The sequence below is a fragment of the Microtus pennsylvanicus genome, chromosome 1 (genome assembly GCF_037038515.1).
Source record: "Microtus pennsylvanicus isolate mMicPen1 chromosome 1, mMicPen1.hap1, whole genome shotgun sequence".
Classification (NCBI taxonomy): domain Eukaryota; kingdom Metazoa; phylum Chordata; class Mammalia; order Rodentia; family Cricetidae; genus Microtus; species Microtus pennsylvanicus.
The window spans coordinates 107937774-107955820 of NC_134579.1; the positions used below are offsets into that span (position 1 = coordinate 107937774).

At 45.6% G+C, this 18047-nt stretch overlaps 1 protein-coding gene across 9 annotated transcripts in view; it reads right to left on the reverse strand.

Annotated features, from left to right (window-relative positions):
• Positions 1 to 18047, reverse strand: part of Sfswap (splicing factor SWAP) — a 75668-nt gene that overhangs the window by 10018 nt on the left and 47603 nt on the right. For 3 of the 9 annotated variants that reach the window (XM_075977999.1, XM_075977987.1, XM_075977980.1), the window contains exons 12-16: positions 12633 to 12866; positions 11347 to 11537; positions 6358 to 6623; positions 1459 to 1611; positions 335 to 460 (exon numbers count right to left, since the gene is read on the reverse strand). In XM_075977999.1, coding sequence (XP_075834114.1) covers positions 335 to 460; positions 1459 to 1611; positions 6358 to 6623; positions 11347 to 11537; positions 12633 to 12866 — 970 coding nt within the window. The remainder of the gene's footprint in view (positions 1 to 334; positions 461 to 1458; positions 1612 to 6357; positions 6624 to 11346; positions 11538 to 12632; positions 12867 to 18047) is intronic. The other 6 variants (XM_075977982.1, XM_075977988.1, XM_075978002.1 and 3 more) reach the window with 3 other exon arrangements.

The following is an 18047-nucleotide window of genomic DNA, read 5'->3' on the forward strand; positions in this document are numbered from 1 at the left end:
TACTTTCAGCATTGACCCCTCTGTTCCCTACAGACAGGTAAGAGGAACCAGTGCAGATCCAGCAAAGACAGCAAGGTCCCTGGGCTGGTGTTAAGGAAAAACAAGGTGCAGAGCAAGGTCATGTGTTGGCTCCAAAGGCATAGACACAACTGTGCCCTGAATCCCCCCATATGCTCCTGGTAACACACTGCCCCAAGAGACAGTAACCACTACTAGGTGAGCCTGGGTTCTCAGGAGACATTACCACTGAAGTTACTTGCAACTGCCTCATACAGGTGACATCAAGACTTCAGACATACATTTTTTTTTTCCCCTGTGAGACATGATAGCCTACCTGGAACGGGTTCGTTTCCTGCTGGCTCCAGGGCTACCACTCATCCGGTAGGCAGTAGGGACACTTCTGTCTTCCCGTCGTCTCTCAGGAGAGTGTGCTCTCCTTCTTGGGGACCGAGAACGTGACCTAGATAGAGAACAAGGTGAACTTTAGCTCTTGTCTGAGGCCTGGTCTGTGTGGTATGCGCCTCCCTACCATGAGGCCAGAGAGGCCCCTGTCTGAGACGCAGGTTGTTCAGGCAGGCCCTGCCCTACGACACCACCTGGGAGGCACAGAACCTCTCCCCACCCCTGCCTTGCTACAGCACAGCGCAGGTCTCCAGGAGGCTGCACTTGCTCCTCCCTGCTCTTGCCCTGTGCTCACTCACGGCCTGAAGCTTTCAGTTCACTCAAGCTGTTCCTACCCTTGGGCAGGGAAAGGCGCTGACATTCTGGCAGAAGGGAGAAACTAAAGGTTGAGAAGCCAAGGACTGCAGGCTGCACCTTGCCATCTCTCCTGTCACTCATCTCAGGCTATGCGGCAGGAGGTAACAGGACCACGCTGCAGGCCCACTGGCATGAAGCCCAAACCCTGCATCTCTCAGAACATGATGCCCTCATGACAGACTGATTAAGTTTATGGGAGGTTTCATGGACACAAAACCATCTATTAATACTTATTCTTTGTTTGATTCATGCTCAGATTTACTCCACATATGGCAAGAGAGACCCTCAGACCCCTCTCACCCTTTGTGGGTGTAGAGGTCCTTAATACAGGTTCCTCAATGAAGGCTTGGGATTTTTATTTGCTATTTTAGGAAAATCTCCAATAAGCAAAAATTTATGGGGGAAAAACCCTACTAAACCCAAACTCCTCTCTTTGTTCTGTTTCCATGACAACCCACTCAAAAACAATATAAAGAGAGCAGTTTGATTCCACCATTTGTGAAGTTCTTCATTAACTCATTCTAAGCACAACGAATTCCTCCCTCCCAACAGAAACAACACACAAGTTGTTCAGAAATCAAGTTCTGGTCACACCCTGGCCCCCATGTGGGGCCTCTCCAGCAGGGCTGGCCTAGGTGGTGTGCCTCCCCAGACCTTCCCTAGGCTACACAGACTACAGAGGTGGGGGCAGTCAGACACCTTGACGGTTTACCAGGTTTCCCCTCAAAAGAGCTCCAGGAGTCAAAGCTGCTCGAGGCCGAGGCTGCCTGATAACTCTCCTGCTGTGCTGCCGCCACTGCCGAGCTGCTGGGACAAGGCTCCACACTCAAGATCCCTGGGGAGGCTGAGGGCCTGCGGTCGGAGGCACATACTTGACATTCAGAATGAAATGTGCCGGGCTGGGTGCTACCAGAGCCGTGAGAAAGCTCCGCTCACTCAAAGCTTAGCACCTATGGACGCTTAGCAAAGAATTCTACAATAAACTCAACAGTTAGGAAAAATAAGTTAGTTTTGAATGCCTGCAGATTCAGAATGTTGAAGTACAATACCGTTTTGCAGTGGCCATTAGCATTATGAATTCCTCAGAGCACATGGCTGTTCCCAGTAGAGTTCCAACCTTCTGGGAAAGAAGCCCTGCTCAGAACAGGGCAGCAAATAACAGCCGGTAATTCTTTAGGTTTCACTTTAATTAAGTAGGTCTTACTGCTTTTAATTTTGTTAACCAGGCTCTTAATGTCAATGCCAGGACAGTGCAAGAGCCGGGAATCCAGCTTAAAGTCAATCAGTAGTTCAGCGTCACCATAGGCCTTCTTAAAGAAGACAAATCAGCCTCATGTAAAAACTTCCAGGCATAGTGAGTGCAACGAAGATATCCCTTCTTGAACGACCACAATGCTTTGCTCTGGAGGCAGGAGACTTAATGATAAAACTCCAAACTATTGTCTGAATGCCAGTGTCTGCTCCTCCCTGCTCCTAGGCTTCTCACAGCTGTGGGCAACAACAGGCTACTCGGCAGCCAGGGTCCGGGTCTAACCTAGTGGAACCTGGCTACTGGTGTGAAGGTTAACTGGATAGGGTGAAGTCACCTTCTGTTCACCCCATTCACAGGCATGGCATTGTGAAGTGCAGGCACCTGAGCCTTACCTGGCTTGGCCACAGGTCATCTCAACATAATACTACTGTCCTACACCCACAGGGGTGGCACCACACGGGAGGTCCCAACCACCCTCCTTCCTTTAACAAACAGGTTTGCAGGACTAAATGTGCTTTCTTGGTCTGTTTGTTATATTGTTTATCGCTGGGAATGGGATAGTAAAGACTCACTAATTTTACACTAAAATATGACCTCAATTTAACCTGCACAAGGTCTTTCTTACTTTTTTTGAGACAGGCTGTCCTGGAACTAGCTCTGTAGACCAGGTTGGCCTTGGAGACCCAGCAGCCTCTACCTCCCATGAGCTGGGGACTAAAGGTATGTGTCACCATGCCCAGTCTTCTTAATGAATGCCAAATAAAACTAGCAAAAACCAACCAAACAAACAAAATCCCCTTAGCCTGCACTCTTCCCGTGCTCGAAGGGATTTATGGAGAAATGTCTTTACCACACAGTTCTCCATACTGCTGGGCTGCCCACAGGCCTTAGCTGAACACTGAGGGGATCTGACTATGAAAGGTCAACAGATAAGCAACTTGACGTGTCACTGGTGGACGTTAGTGCAGTAACACCCAAATCATTACTGTGACTTAGCCGTGTGCCTGCTGCTTCACCTCAGGAAGACAGAATGCTGGACACAGCACAGCTGAGAGCTGGACAAGTCTTAGGCTTTGGTCAAGGCTGACTCAAATCCCTCACAGTCACTATGCTTTCGGAGGTCTTGGGCGTCACTAGGAGACTAAAGAATTTTGCTAAGAAGAACTTGTCTTTGCAGATCCAAAGTCACCTACAGTTTGGACAGATGAAGAAAGCAGTTTGCGCCCTACGAGCACATCACACAGTAAATGAACATCACACTGTCCTGCATTTTACATCAGACCAGAACCACTTAATAGAGAACACACTTCAGTTACAGTATGCTATCACGGGAGAAAGCCAACGACTGCAGCATCTTACTTTGAGCTAGCAGTCATCATTTAAAAATGACCACTTAGGCTGTGCCAGGCCTGAAAAGTAAGTCTAGTATGTCCCATTGTAGATGTTACCATGGCAACGAGTTACTCTATCTGAAAAGATAGTTAAAGACAAATAATGATGGTATCATCAGCACTTTCTGCACTGTGGTTAGAATGTCAACAGCACATAGCATGAACTTGCCATCCCATTTCAGTCACAATTGCAACGTTTTATTTGGTGTCTTTTTGTCTTCAAGATATTGTCTTAGTATGAAGACCAGGCTGGCCCTGGACATCCTCTCTTCTCCTGCCTTGGTCTGAGTGCTGGGATCATAGGCATGCTACTGCACCTGCCATAACCATGGCTTTCAAACAGCTTTGATCCTGGGAACAACAGTGTGGGCAGGGCCTGGATCAGGCAGCTTTGCTTTCAGCTTGGGAAAATACAATCCTAACCCAGAGAGCATGAGGAACAAGAGCGAGAGTGAGGTCCATGTGCAGCCGGGGACAACAGCTTCTAGGGTCCATGTTCCAAGCTCTCGGGGTGTTTTGCGTACAGACAGTAGTTAGAAGGTGGGTCACATTATCAACACTCTTAATCTGCAGAAAGGCTGTACATGTCTTGATATTTATCTAAACTGTAAAGCCAAACATCAAATGCTGTAAATTATGTGAGTTGTTTAACCAAATTATTCAAAAGGATCTTTTTGATCCCATCTCAGCCCCTGAGGTGGACGTTTTGGGAGCTTTGAGAGTGACCAGCTGTAAAACATTTTCATTGAAGGTCAAATTAAGATAAAAGTGAAGGCCTACCATCAGAGAAGAAATAATGGTCAGAAACATTTCAGCTTCGTTTGTCTTTTAACTGACAGTTACACTAAGGAGCAGGATTTTGCTCCTGGACCTGTAGGCACTGAAGATATAAAGTGTTATAAATAATGCACTTGTATAAAATATACAAACCTAAGTCTATTGCAAACTTAAAACATTTTAAAAGGTAAGATAATATATAAAATAAGCTAGTCCATTATCGTTAAGGACTACAGTTACAAGGCAGGTGTTAGGTGAACACTCCAAGTCAGTAGCACCACTACCTGGGGACAAGCTGGGCAGCCAAAGCACAAGGCAATCTGCCCTACCACACACTGAGATTAACGTGGGTGCCTGAGGTGAGGAAGGGCCTGGGCAACCCTCTCTACTGGCTCAAAGCCTGGGAGTCATGAGGAAACTGTTTTTCCCCCTGTCTGAGCCCTGGAGCAGAGGGAATCAGGGTGAACTGACTAGCCAGAATGAGACTGAAGGATAGGTACAGCCTGTGTTGTTTGGATCTGTAACACAAATTCTAGGAGCTTAAAAAATGGCCACAACTAAATGACAAGCTTTCTGGTAATGGTACAAAGTGCTGAACTTCCAAGAACCAGAACCAAAAGCTCACCATGTAGACAAACACACTCAGTAAAGACAGTCACACACACTAGTGACTGCTGAACCTCATTTTTAAACCTTTCAAACCTTTTAAGAGGTATGCTCTGAGACCTATAAAGTTCAAGTTTACTAATTCTGTTGCCAGAAATGCTAAACTGCTTCTTTAACACCTGGCTCCTTATCAAGAGGGCTCTTTGGTAGAACATTTAGAGGCAGCAGGCTGAGGTGAAGAAACAGATCCACACAGCTGCCTCATCCACACTCACTTGCAGACACTCTGTAGAACATCTGAACACAGACTGAGTGGGAAGGGCTGCTGTACCACTTCACACTCAGAAGCAATCAGCACAGGAAAGTTCATTCACACAAAATAACTCCAGCATTGCCAGCCTATGAATTTCTACAACTCAACACGTGTCACTCCCTTTATGTTCTGTAAAGCAAACAATCCCCCCACTCTCTATAAGGCAGTCTCATGTTCTCAAATTTGCTATACAAAGATAACCTTTGAATGCCTTGATCCTTCTGCCTCCATCTTCCGAGCGCTGGGATCACAGGCATGTGTGACCATGCCCACTCACAACTTCGTTCTTCAAAAATCTTGATGGGAGGGAGAGGATAAGTTTTTTGTTTGTTTGCTTGTTTTTCAAGACAGGATTCTCTGCGGAGCCCTGACTGTCATGGAACTCACTCTGTAAACCAGGCTGTCCTGGAATTCACAGAGATCTGCCTGCCTCTGTAGGCGTGCACCACCATCCAGCAACTCATTTTGTGTGTGTGTGTGTAGGTCAGAGGGCAATACTCGGTGTTCTTCTTCAGTAGCCATTCACTGTGAGTTTTTTTTAAACTAGTCTCGTTAGCCCTAGTTAGCCTAGAACTTGCTATATAGATCAGGTAGGCCTTGAACTCAGAGATCCACCTGCCTCTGCCTCCTGAGAGCTGGGAGCAGGGCTTTTGTCCACATATCCAGCTCATTCACCTGACTTTGGGACAGTCTCTCACTGGCCTGGACTTTGCTGATTAGGTTAAGCTGGCTAGACGAGCCCCAGGCGGTATCCACCTCCCATGCTAGAACTGGAAGCACACACTACCAGGCCTGGCTTTTTCACCCAAGTCCTCATGTTGTACAACAAATTGTACTGACTGAGCTAGTACCCTAGTGTAGCTTAGACTGTCTTAAACTGGAGATCCTCTTGCTTCCACCTCCAGAGTGAAGTACAAATAAGCTATGCAGAGATAAGAAGCATAAATAAATCATTTAACCTGTAGTGGCTGATAAGCTTTGAAAAGCCTAAATAATATTTGAAAGATTTTGTTTAGATTTGCAGGATGCCATACACAGACACACACACACACACACCCTAGTGCATTCACCAGCCTAGTGAAAACTTATGCTTATTTTAAACATACACAACCCCTCCCCGCCCCCCGCCCAGTGTGTTCATCAGCCTAGTGTACCCTGTGCTCACTTTAAACCTTCTGCTGGCTCTACAGGGTGCCAGGAGGAGGCTCAGCATGCAGGGCAGACCAGGAGCAGGAAGGTATGAGCGCCTGCACACCCACCTCGACCGCCGCACTGTCCGGTAGGCACTGGGCAGGGAGTGCTTGGCTTTTGAGTGGGATCTAGACCTGGGCTTGGAAGACGAGTGGTACTTGGGGGAGCGGGACCTCGTTCGAGACCGTTTTTTGTGCTTCTTCTTCTTCTTTTCTCTTTCTTCTTCTCTTGGTGGGTCTCTACATCTGCTTGAAGGCCTTTCTGGAGGCTTCACTTCTAACATGGGCAGAGTTCTACCTCCAACCAGCAGAGGACAGGGCATGACACCGGTTTCCTGGAAACATAAGTGAATGTGTGGATGTCAACAGGAAATACAACACTTGAAATGTAGATAGCTCAGGGGCTGTTATTTATAAAAATTCTCCTGCTGGGTGTATGGATTACACCTGTGACTGAGACATGTAGAGGGCGGAAGTAGGAAAACTGCCTTGAGTTTGAGGCCAGCTTGGGCTACAAAATTTAATTCTAGACTAGCCTGGTATATAGTGAGATCCTGTCATAAAAGACAAACAAACCTCTGGCCTTTCAGGAAAAATATGGTTTAACTAGTCATCGATTGCTACACATGGAAGATTTCTCATTTTGTGCCTAGAGGATTTAGCAGTAAGGCTTATGGGAAAACTCAAGGGAGATGCTCTGTGTGAGCAGCCTCTCATACTGCCCCTGATGTCTGGGAGCCCTGGAATGGGATGGGGACAGAGGTGGTGTGCACATGCATTTGTAAACCTGCAACTGTGGGTACGGGGGCTCTGCCATCGGGCCCATTCTGGCAGCTAATTAGCATCTCTGCACACAATTCTTACAGAACTACCAGCTCACAATGAAGAGCTCTGTCCAGTAGGTTGAGCTGAGGCCAAATGGCTACCTGCAGTTGTCAGACAGGAGGGAGAGCTCTCAGTTTTTCCTTGAACTCCCTTCTGCTTAAGCCACCAGCTCACAGGCTTATCATCACTGATGCAATATTCTTAGCTAGTGTATATACTGCTTAAAATTTTAGTATACCATTAATCTCTTTCTTCTTTTAGATAGGGTCTCACCTATGTATTCCTGGCTGGCCTGGAACTCATAGAAAGTGCTGCCTGAGTGCTGAGACTAAAGGCAATTTCTGTGAGTTCTACCATATCCATCCAGTACTAATTTTCTATGTCAATGAGTACATTTAAAGACATCACTTAAGATCACACCTTGATATGTAAAGCCATCTAATGGCCAATGGCACTGGGCAGACTAGCATGCAGAAAAGGACCATGTATGTACCTGTGCATGGTGGAATGCTACTCTCTGGGTACCTGCCCTTCCTGAGGATGTGACCTTATCTCATATAAAGAGCCTGCAAGAACTCTTATCTACATCTAGGTGGTTAACTGGGTGAATGTGCCAATATTTATGGGCAAAGAACACATTAAGTTACTCAGCAAAGTCAACGACAGCCTATCCATGAAGTTTCTTGATAGTGACAACATTTTGGGTTTGACTCTTATTATTAACTGTCAATTTATTATGAGTTCTTCAGTTTCAAAGCAGTCAGACACTTATCACCATCTGTTCCACATGTTCCCTTTCTGTTGAAGCAGTTCTGCTGAGATAATCTTTGTGTGCATACACAATCAGGGAGACCATTCCAGAGCCAAACATCCATGGATTATAGACAGGGTTAATGTTGGCAGACAAGAATGGAGTCATCCTGAGAGAAGACAGGGGCTGGGTCAGCACTTTGGTGCTGCCAGCAGGCTGATGACAAACAACCCACATCAGAATACAGAGGCAATCTTGCAACCATGGCTTGTTTTTATCTATATGCAGATATGGCTTTACATATTTTTTATTTTTTGCTATTTTGGAGACAGGGTTTCTCTATGTAGCCCTAGTTGTCCTGGAACTCACCCTGTAGACCAAGCTGGCCTTGAACTCATAGATTCATCTGCCTCTGCCTGAGTGTTGGAATCATAGGTGTGTACCACCATCACCCAGTGGCCTTATATTATTTCTTAAAAATTAATATAGACTAAAATATAAAATTATATAAATATATAGTTATCAATGACATGGAAAATATATCTATATATTAATTATGAAATGTTATGACATACATAATTTTTAAAAATTAATAATATATAAATAAAAATTAATGCTATAGAATATATTTATATATTATCTGTTTCAAGTGTGGAGGCCAGAGGACAGCTACTGAGTCTGTTTTCTCTTTTCACTATGTGGGTCCCAGGGATGAACTCATGCTTTATTAGGCTTGGCAGCAACCGTGTCTACCTGCTGAGCCTGCCCATGCTGTCCTGTCTGGCTTTCACCCCACTTTGAGATAAAGTCTCATCTAGTGTAGGCTGACTTTGAATCTGCCATAACTAAGGGTGATCCAGAACTTCTGAACTGCCTTTCCCCCAAGTGCTAGTATTATCGGGTGTGCTAACATCTATCAAAGACAAAACCTAAGACCCTCTGCATTCCAGCTTACAGATGTCTTAATGAGTCTCTTTGTTCATTGTACAAATCAGAATGAAATAAGAGACTCAAGCAAGCTTCATGCATGCCTGCCCATCTCCTTCCATAACTGCAAGATTCACGTTCTTGCGCTCCTTCCCTCACACCGATGCCACAGTGCCAGATGAATGCTCTTAGCTGGGGCCACAGTGTACCATGGCTGCCTTCAGCTGGGTAAACTCTGTTCCTACTTTCTGTAGGAACCGACCTTCTGTGAGGAACCAGAAGGCAGTCCACCTTTGTGGGGCTCTGGAAAATGGGGTTGCTATCTTCTGCCACCTCCCTGAAGAGCTCATTCTGGCAAAGACAGGGCAGAGGTCGGCATGAGGACAGGACCACTGAGAACATGTGAGGTGGACACAGAAGCAGCGGGTCTCAACATCCAGGAGGTGGAAAACAGTCTCTAACCACAGACACACTGCAGACTCCAAAGGCACTTACAAGTGTCAATACAAGTTAAAAGGGCGAAGGAGCCAGGAGTGGTGGCTGAGGCAAGAGAACTGATATGTGGTCCAGCCCCCTTTCCCTTTCCAACAATAGCAAACCAGAGCAAAGGGCTTGGTCTGAATTATGAGGGAAAACCAAGTGTGGAAGTCTGAATGAAAATGGCCCACAAAGGCTCACAGGGAGTGACACTATTGGGAAGTGTGCCACTGGGGATGGGCTTTGGGGTTCCAGAAGCCCAAGCCAGGCCCAGTGGCACTCTTTCTTCCTGTTGCCTGCTGATCTGGATGTAGAACTCTCAGCTAATCCTCCAGCACTGTGTCTGCCTGCACACTGCTATGTTTCCTACCACGATGATAAGAAACTAAACCTCTGAACTGTAAGTCAGACTCAATTAAATATTTTCCTTTCTAAGAGTTGCCAAGGTTGTAGTTGTCTCTTCACAGCAATAGAACCCTAACCAAGACCAAGCATAATAGATATTTGAAGACACCTGGAGACAAAGTCTTGCTATGTGGTCCAGGCCGTCTTCCAAGTACAGGGATTCTAGGGGCATGCCTGAGAGATTGTTATATTTTTCCTAAATATTTTAACTTTTTAAATCATATATGTATGTTTGTATCTGTATGTGGGTATGGCATGCAATTGTAGCTGCTTACAGAGTCCAGAAGAGGATATCAGATCCTCTGGAGCAGGAGTTGCAGGCTGCTGTGAGTTGCCTGCGATGGGTGCTAAGAACCAAAATCAGGCCCTATAAAGCTGTATGTACTTACTTTTAAGCACTCCCACCCCCAAATCAAAGTTTAGGATAAGAAAAAGAAGAAGAAAAGTAGCCATCATCCTCCCTCAGTCTCCCAATTACGATTACTGGTGTGAGCCACAATGCCCAGGCAACATTAAAATTTTTTTTCAAGATTTATTTTCTGTGTATAGGTGTTTTGCTTGTTCATATGCACTGTGTGTGTCTGTGGGGGCTGGAAGAGGGCGTCAGAGCTCTGACAACTGGAGCTATGGATAACTGTGAGCCACCATGTAGGTGCTGGGAATTAAACTCTGGAAGAACAATCATTGCTCTTAACTGCTGACCCATCTCTCCAGCCTCCCAAGAAAGATTCTGAAATGACCACTTTGAACTGCTCTTCAGAAGCACTGAGTCACAAGACTGCCGCTGGGTCTACACTCCAGCTGTGTCACCCTTCAAGTCTCGAGGCATTTGATGCACTGCTAGTTTTCTTACTTGGAAAACTTACATTTCTAAAAGCTTCTTGAACTCCGCCATGAATTCCTAGATACCTATGAAGTATTTTTACCCTCCCCCCCAAAGAAAAGTCTTAAAAGATACCTATCAAGAATCTAGAAGAGAAGACCCAGGGTTGGGGATGCAGCTCAGGGTAGGGCACTTACCTGCTACACATATGGCCCAGGGCTCCCTGACCAGGTCTAGATAGGCATAACCAGAATTTTCACTGAATGACACACTGCTGCCGCCAACAGCATTTACTCAGAGTTCCTGGTGCTAGGCATTGCTTCACACCAAAGTACCATGTGATGATCTTGTTCAAGGCCACCACTTAGGAAGGAGCTGCCTGGGCTCTCTAAGACCTCTTGGTGTTGAGGATGAGCTCAGGGCCTCCCACTGAGCTGCACACCCAGAGAAGACAAGAGTGGCTACAGTTTGCTTTTTCTTTTCCCTAATTACAACATAATGCAGATACAAGTGATCTCTGCCCTAGTGTAAGCTCAACAATGTGGGTGCGACCACTGAGGACCGACCTAGCCATATCTGTCTGACCACATGTAGCTGGAGCCCCTGCAAGGGTAGTCATGAGCTGAGCTTCCTGATCAGGATCTATGGCTGTGTTCTAAGACTGCAGCCTGCCTTTGGTGTGTTTACAGGTAACTGTCACGGCATCTCTTTTCACAGACTCAAAGCTCTCAGCAAAGCCCGTGCCTCTATGCTGCTGCCATCTGACTCAAGGTTGGGGTTCCCTGGGCAGAGCAGGGCAGAGGCAGCTTTCATCTACAAACCCAAGCGCACTCTCAGGACTTTTACATACCTCTACACTGAACGCACTCTCCTCAAGTTTTCCAACTTCTGTTTCTGGAAGAGGATTTTTTAAGGTTTGTAAAAACAAAGCTGCTTTCCTTTTACGTTCAGCCTGGAGCTGCTTCTCCTTTGATTCCTTGGATGCCTGGGCCAGCTTTTCCCGTGCAGCAGCAGCAAGGCGGTCCTCCAGCTTTTGTTTTGCTATAGAAAACAAGGAAGGGAGAGTTTACGATAAGCAGTGTTTTACTTCTAATTCTCACAGGCACCTTCTGGCCATACAGCACTGCCATTTCAACAGCAACCTCAGAGCAGACAGACACCTGGGACAGACCACAAGTCTGAGAAAATAAACTTATTATGTTTATTATTTTTATGCTTAAAGGGATGTACTTTACTCCAAAGGCAGCGAGGCTGAAGGGGTTCCATGATGGTAGAAGCTGGGGCTGGATTCTGGGAACTGCAGAATGGCTCTCATGCACAGGAGCCCCCAACACTGCAAGTGTCTGGATGATCACTGCACTTAATTATGCCTTGTGGGAAGTGTCTTAGTTCAGAGGGCATGACAAACTACTGAGGTCACGCACAGAGTGCAAACAAACACACAAGTGTGACTGTAAGTGAACTGAGGGACAGCAACTATGGGATCATGACATGCTCTCCTCTGGGAGACATTGGCTCCAAGAGCATCCTTTAATCAGTGCTGTATGGTCTATTCATGCATACCCAGACACTGCAATCCAAGAAAACCAGTTAGTACAGGTAAAAGCACAAATGCATTTATTGAGTGACTCCTTCACTATGGAATACGACTTATTTTGGAGGCGCAGATGTCCCCAAAATGCTAAGCATTTTACCACAGTTCCATGTCCCTCACATGCTGTTGGCCATGCTCTGACCCCTGAAGATGATCAAGAGACATCAACTCTGCCAGGCATCATCTTCAAGGGCTGATGGTTTTGCCGAGAGACATTCCTACAAAGGGCCTCTCCCAGTTTGGTGCATTAACTGGAGCTGGGAGTCCAGGCCTGGTGCCTCACCCTGGGGCTGTCGTCCAAGTACAAAGTGCGTCTCCATTAGAGCTGCCCACTTAGCGCATTAAGCTGCTCTGAGTACAGATTGCCAAGGGCACTGCATCAAGCTAAGGAGTGCACAGTGCCACACAGCACTGCATGTAGGACTTTCAGAGTGCTCCTGCATGGCTCCAGGCTTTGGTTTGTAGTCTTAGAATTTCTGGTTTGCACATAAATCTTATATTTGTCTTTTTTCTTTCAAGAACTTTAAAAGCTATCAACAAACCTTGCTTTGCTTCTAGCTCCTCCTGGGTGAGCTGGGGCTTCTTCTCCTCCACCACCACACAGGGTGGGGCTGCGGCTGGGCTGGGGTTGGCCACGCTGTTTGTGCTTTCCTGGCATTCCCTGCTTTCTTCATCTTCTTCACTATCATCGTCCAACTTGACTCGGTTTTTTTCCAGAGGAAGTAGGTCATTTTCTTTGGCCTTGATGGCAAAGCTTATTGGAGCAAATGAAGCTGCTGGGAAAAGGTGACAAGTGTGACACAGTTTTAGGCACCAGAGCAAAACGTGCAGACATCATAGGTACCAGCACTTACAAGAAAGATGGCGGACAGGCGATAGCACCTGTAGTGAAGGCACCTCCCCCCCTAGTGTTGTGTGTGGTCTACAGGTGGGGCTGCTGCAGTGTCAAGGGAATCTTGTTTAAATACTTGAGGCAAGGCATCAGACTGGGGTGTGTGTCTGAACCATGCTTAACAAGGACAGCATAGTGGTGGTGTCATAGCAGACACACCTGCTGAATATGAAACGGTCACCTTTAGTCTGAATAACCAATTTTGTCATTTTCCTTTTTGTAATGTGTGTGCTTGAGAGTATGCCATGTGTGCAGGTCAAGGTTAGAGGACAACTGGGAATCAGTCCTCTCCTACCACATGGGTTGTGGGCATTAAACTCAGGCTGGCAGAATTGGTGGCATAAGCCTTTACCCACTGAACCATCTTGCTAGCCTGCCATTTTTCTTTAAAATTTTTTTTTTTTTAAAAACAATCTTGTATGTAGCTGAACTGGTATGACTGAGCATGTGACATGGCTCCACTAAGAAACAGTGTCTAGAAAACCACGTTACATTAAAAGAAAAAGAAAGCCTGTCCTTCAAGCAAAATCCGAACCAAAACACAGAATTCATTCTTTTATTTAGTGAACATGGCGAGCATCCTGTCAGACTACGATCTACACCCATCACAAGTATTTCAATGTGTAACAAAAATTTAGGTGATACCCCTAAACACTTCAGAGAAACGCAAAAGCCTTAAAGGATATCTGTCAACACTGACTCTCTGTCACTCACTACACTGAGTGAGTGGCTCCTAGCAGCCACAGATGAAGTCAGACACTACAGCCTTCATCCATGATGGGCATCAAGAAGCTACACTGAAGGGCATCTGCAGAACAGCTGCCTCTGTGAGGCAGACTGTGGGATACTTACTGCAGTTCCCCTGCACCTCTCCCTCACCCTGTCCCCCAAGCTTCTCAAGACAGGACACTTGGCCATGTGCTGGGCTGAAGAGAATTTATACCTGTGACATACGCCCCATTTAATACGCAAGAGCCAGGAAAGCAGACTTCCATGAGACTCCTGGTAAGAAGCGGAGCGCACTTTGAGCTGCTGTGGTACTGTAATGCTGATCCAATATTAACCAAAGTCCTCATCTTTCATAGTACAACCAAGATGTCTATGCTAATGCATATGAGGACCTGTGGCAGCAGATTCTGAGTGGAATGGAAGACAGGGACAGAGAGACACAGAACAACTGCAGTCCAAGGGCCGACTGCTGAAGGCAGTGGAGTACTTGGTGAGGCGATGTGGGCTACTGTTCCACATGCTGTTTTGCACGTCTTAAGGTTCCTTAAGTTTGCCAGGTGGTGGTGACGCACACCTTTAATCCCAGCACTCAAAAGGCAGAGGCAGGCAGATCTCTATGAGTTTGAGGCTAGCCTGGTCTACAGAGCAAGTTCCAAGACAGCCCAGGCTACACAGAGAAACCTTGTCTAGAAAAAGAAAACAAAACAAAACAAAAAGAAAGAAAGCTAAGTTAACAAAAACAAATCCTTTCCTGCCTGTGGTAATATGGTCTCTTTAATAAGCAGAGGGTCAAAGACATTTTTAAAAGAGAAAATTCATAAAATGTTAATCGACTCACTTATGAAGTTAGACAAAAAATACAAGATGATTTAAAAACACTTGTACTGTTTGCAGAAAAGGACAAGCAGATCATGACAACGGAAGTATGTGAGCACTCTGCAACACAGTCTGGAGAGCATTCAGTTAGACACAGAGCCAAAGCACCCTTACCCCCATACAAGGAACCTAATTACAGAGCCACTTAACCTGTGCGTCTCAGTGTCCTGTCTCACTGTTGACGACCGATTAGATTATCAGGGCCCGTACCCTATGGCACTGATGAGAACCAAGAGGCCAAGGCCAGGAAGCTTCTCTAGGTAAGTCAGCCCAGACAAAGGCCCTGAGAATTCTGGAATATTCCGGTTACACAATTTGCACACCACATCTTGCATTACCACTGATCCTAAGCTCTTTCTCCAGGTGGCCCATACCTTGTTTGATCCAGCTATGCCCTTCTGCACTGTGCTCAAGCTGAGACAGATGTCCTTGCCTGCTGCCTGTAGGATCTGCTCCTTTTGGCACATCTGACCCTCAAGGATGGGTCCAGCACCCATGGCCTCACAGCTTCTTCTCTTACTTCTGGGTAATAACTGCATGTGTGTGTACACATATATATGTGTATATTCCGAGATGAGCTCTTAGCTATGTTGCAGGTACCTGACACCGCCTAGATGAGTGGTATTACTATTATTACTAATTATTTGTTGTTCTTGTGGTGCATTCATGTGCCCAAATGTGTGCAGATGAATACATCTGTATGAGAGGGAACAGAGGTTGATGTTTTTGGCTGTTGTTCTCCACTTTGTTTTTTGAGACAAGATCTTTCACTGAAACTGGTATTTATCAATGGCTAGCCTAGCCTGGCTGGCCAGTGAGCTCAGGGAGTCCTGTTTCTGGGCCTCCCCAAACCACACGCTAGGGTTACAGCCATCCCTGGCTTTTTAGTAGGTGCTAGGGATAGGACCTCAGGTCCTCATCCTTGCATAGTAAGCACTTTACCCACAGAGCTATCTCCTCATCCCTGATACATTTTTTTTTTAAAAAAAAAATCTGTTTTTAGAATTTTAATTATTTTAGATTCATTTGTGTGCATGTTTTGCCTGCATATATGTAGGTGCATCATGTGCATACCTGGATTCCCTAGGACTGGAGTTATGGGTGGTTATGGGTACTAGGAGAAGACTCCCAGTACTATGTGGGAAGCCAACCCAGGTCCTCTGCTCTCAAACCCCAGCACACTAGTCACGTGTCTTCCTCATCTGAAGAATGCCCTCAGTCCATTTTCTGACCCAGAAAAGCTCTTTCTAGAGTAAGGACTTTAACCCTTCATTGTCCAACTTACTGTCATTTGCCTTTTAACTTTACTCTGGCTCTGTTTCCTAGATCTGTAAGCCTGATTTCTGGCTTCAACTCTCTGATTCTAAGGATCATAATACATATACTATATATATGTAGGTTATAATACATTATAATATATTATATATATGTAGGTAACACATACATACATACAAACACAATTACTTTCCTTCCCCCCGGCTTTTCCTCCTTCCTCTCTCTACCATGTCTCATGTAGGCTCACAAAGCCTTGAGCTCCAGATCTTTCTGCTGCCTTCACCTCCAGTGCTGAGATCATGGGCATGCACTACCCACACTGACTACATTTAGAAACTGAACTTCTGGAATCACTGCTGTTAGACACCTGAGTCTTATAACTCTTTAAAAGTTAAGGGGGCTTACAAGAAGGCAGGGAGCTTGCTGCTAGGTTTGACAACCTAAGTTTGATCCCAGAGACACACATGTTGAAGGAGGAGTCAAAGAGGAGCTTGCTTGTGCAGCCTCAGTTATCATTACACTACTGAAGTTTCAGAAGACCAACACTCTCGGGGCCTAGGGAGACAAGACCCCAGAAGTCTGCTTGCAGACAGGTGATGGAGAGGCCATCCCAGGGCCCTGGAACAACACCACTGCTTATTCCTGTCACTGCTTTAGTACAGTTGGATTCCACTTAATATTTTAACATCATGCTTCTAAGTGCTGAGGTCTATAGATTGCTGAGCTCTGAGAGCTTCTTAATTCTGTCTCCCATAAGCCCCAGAGAAGCTCTACTGACAGAGACGATCTAGTTCTCCAGGGTAAATTAAGCCAACCTTTAATTTGTTTTGGCCTATTGCCTGGTTCTAGAGGCTGTGCACCAACCAATATTTTAAAAATCTGCCAGACTAAAAATCTGTCAGTTTTCCTTTCTTTCTCTTCTTTTCTTGAAATTCTTTTGGCAATCTATGTTTCTTTGAAATGGTATTTTTCAGTGATTTCAGTTTATTTCCATTTAAAGTTATGTACATGCTATCCATGTAGATTTTGAAAAAGATTTACAACTTTGTGTTCATATCTGCATTCTTCTTCTCTTGAGCACATGCAACATATTTTACTGGTCTTTAAAAATTACTTTCTCAGTAATTTCTTAATTTTTATTCCTTTGTTTCTGCTTTCCTTATAAGCATTTTATAGATTTTGAGATGTTCTCACTGTCAGAAAGCTTGTATTAAAAATCCTGCCTCAGCTTCTTTAGCACTGGGTTCTAGGCCTGTGCTACAGCTGGGCTTCCATCCTACATTCTGCTCTCTGCCTCTCCACCATCCTGTCCGTCCCCTCCCCGACCCCCGCCAAGGACTAAACATGCCCAGGCCATGTTGTACTGCATCCCAGCTCACTTCCTAGTTTCTTGAGTTCAATGTTCATTTATTTTTTGTTTGTTTACCAACATAAACAAGTAATGCTATTGTCTTTTTTGCAATAGTATCTTATTTTATTTTTGCCCCCAGCAGTGTAGGGAACAGAATCCAGGAAAGTGCTCTACTGCTGAGCTATGCCTTAATCCATAAAACTTCTTTGATGTTCTTACTGTCCTTATTTCTGTGGACTCAGGACTTTGGGGTGCTACTATGCCTACAGGCCTTCCTGTTCTAGCATTCAGAGGTACAGAGAAATGATGCACCGACTTGCCTTCTCTCCTCTTCAGAGAAAAGCCTGGCTGTTTCCACCTGGATGAACTTCTACATCTGTCCCTATCCTTGAGATTTCTGAGAACTTCCCAAGCCGTCTTCTAGTCAGACTGACCTCGGTGATTTCATCATGCTTAACCTAGCAGCATTTCTGAGCAGTCTTCTGAAGCTGTCAGATTATTGGCAGCCTAAATTTTATAACATCCTCAACTCGTTTGAACATAAAGACCTAAGAATCTGCTCTGATACTTAGGGCCAGCAGCTCAGTTGTTGTCTTCTAAGTCTCGGCCCCTCAGCAGGGCTGTGCTTTTCCACCCTGAACTGCAGAGGAGCAGGCCTGTCTCTTCCAGGTCTTGCTGCGGGCTTGTGCTTCTACTGCCACCACTCTTGAATTAGCCACTGGGCCCCAAGGCCCCCAATTGTCCCTTTATCTTAATCTCAAAAAGCCAATGCTAAATAAAGCATTCCCTAGTAACCACAAGCCTCAGGGGAAGCAAAGTCCCAGGTGCTGGCCA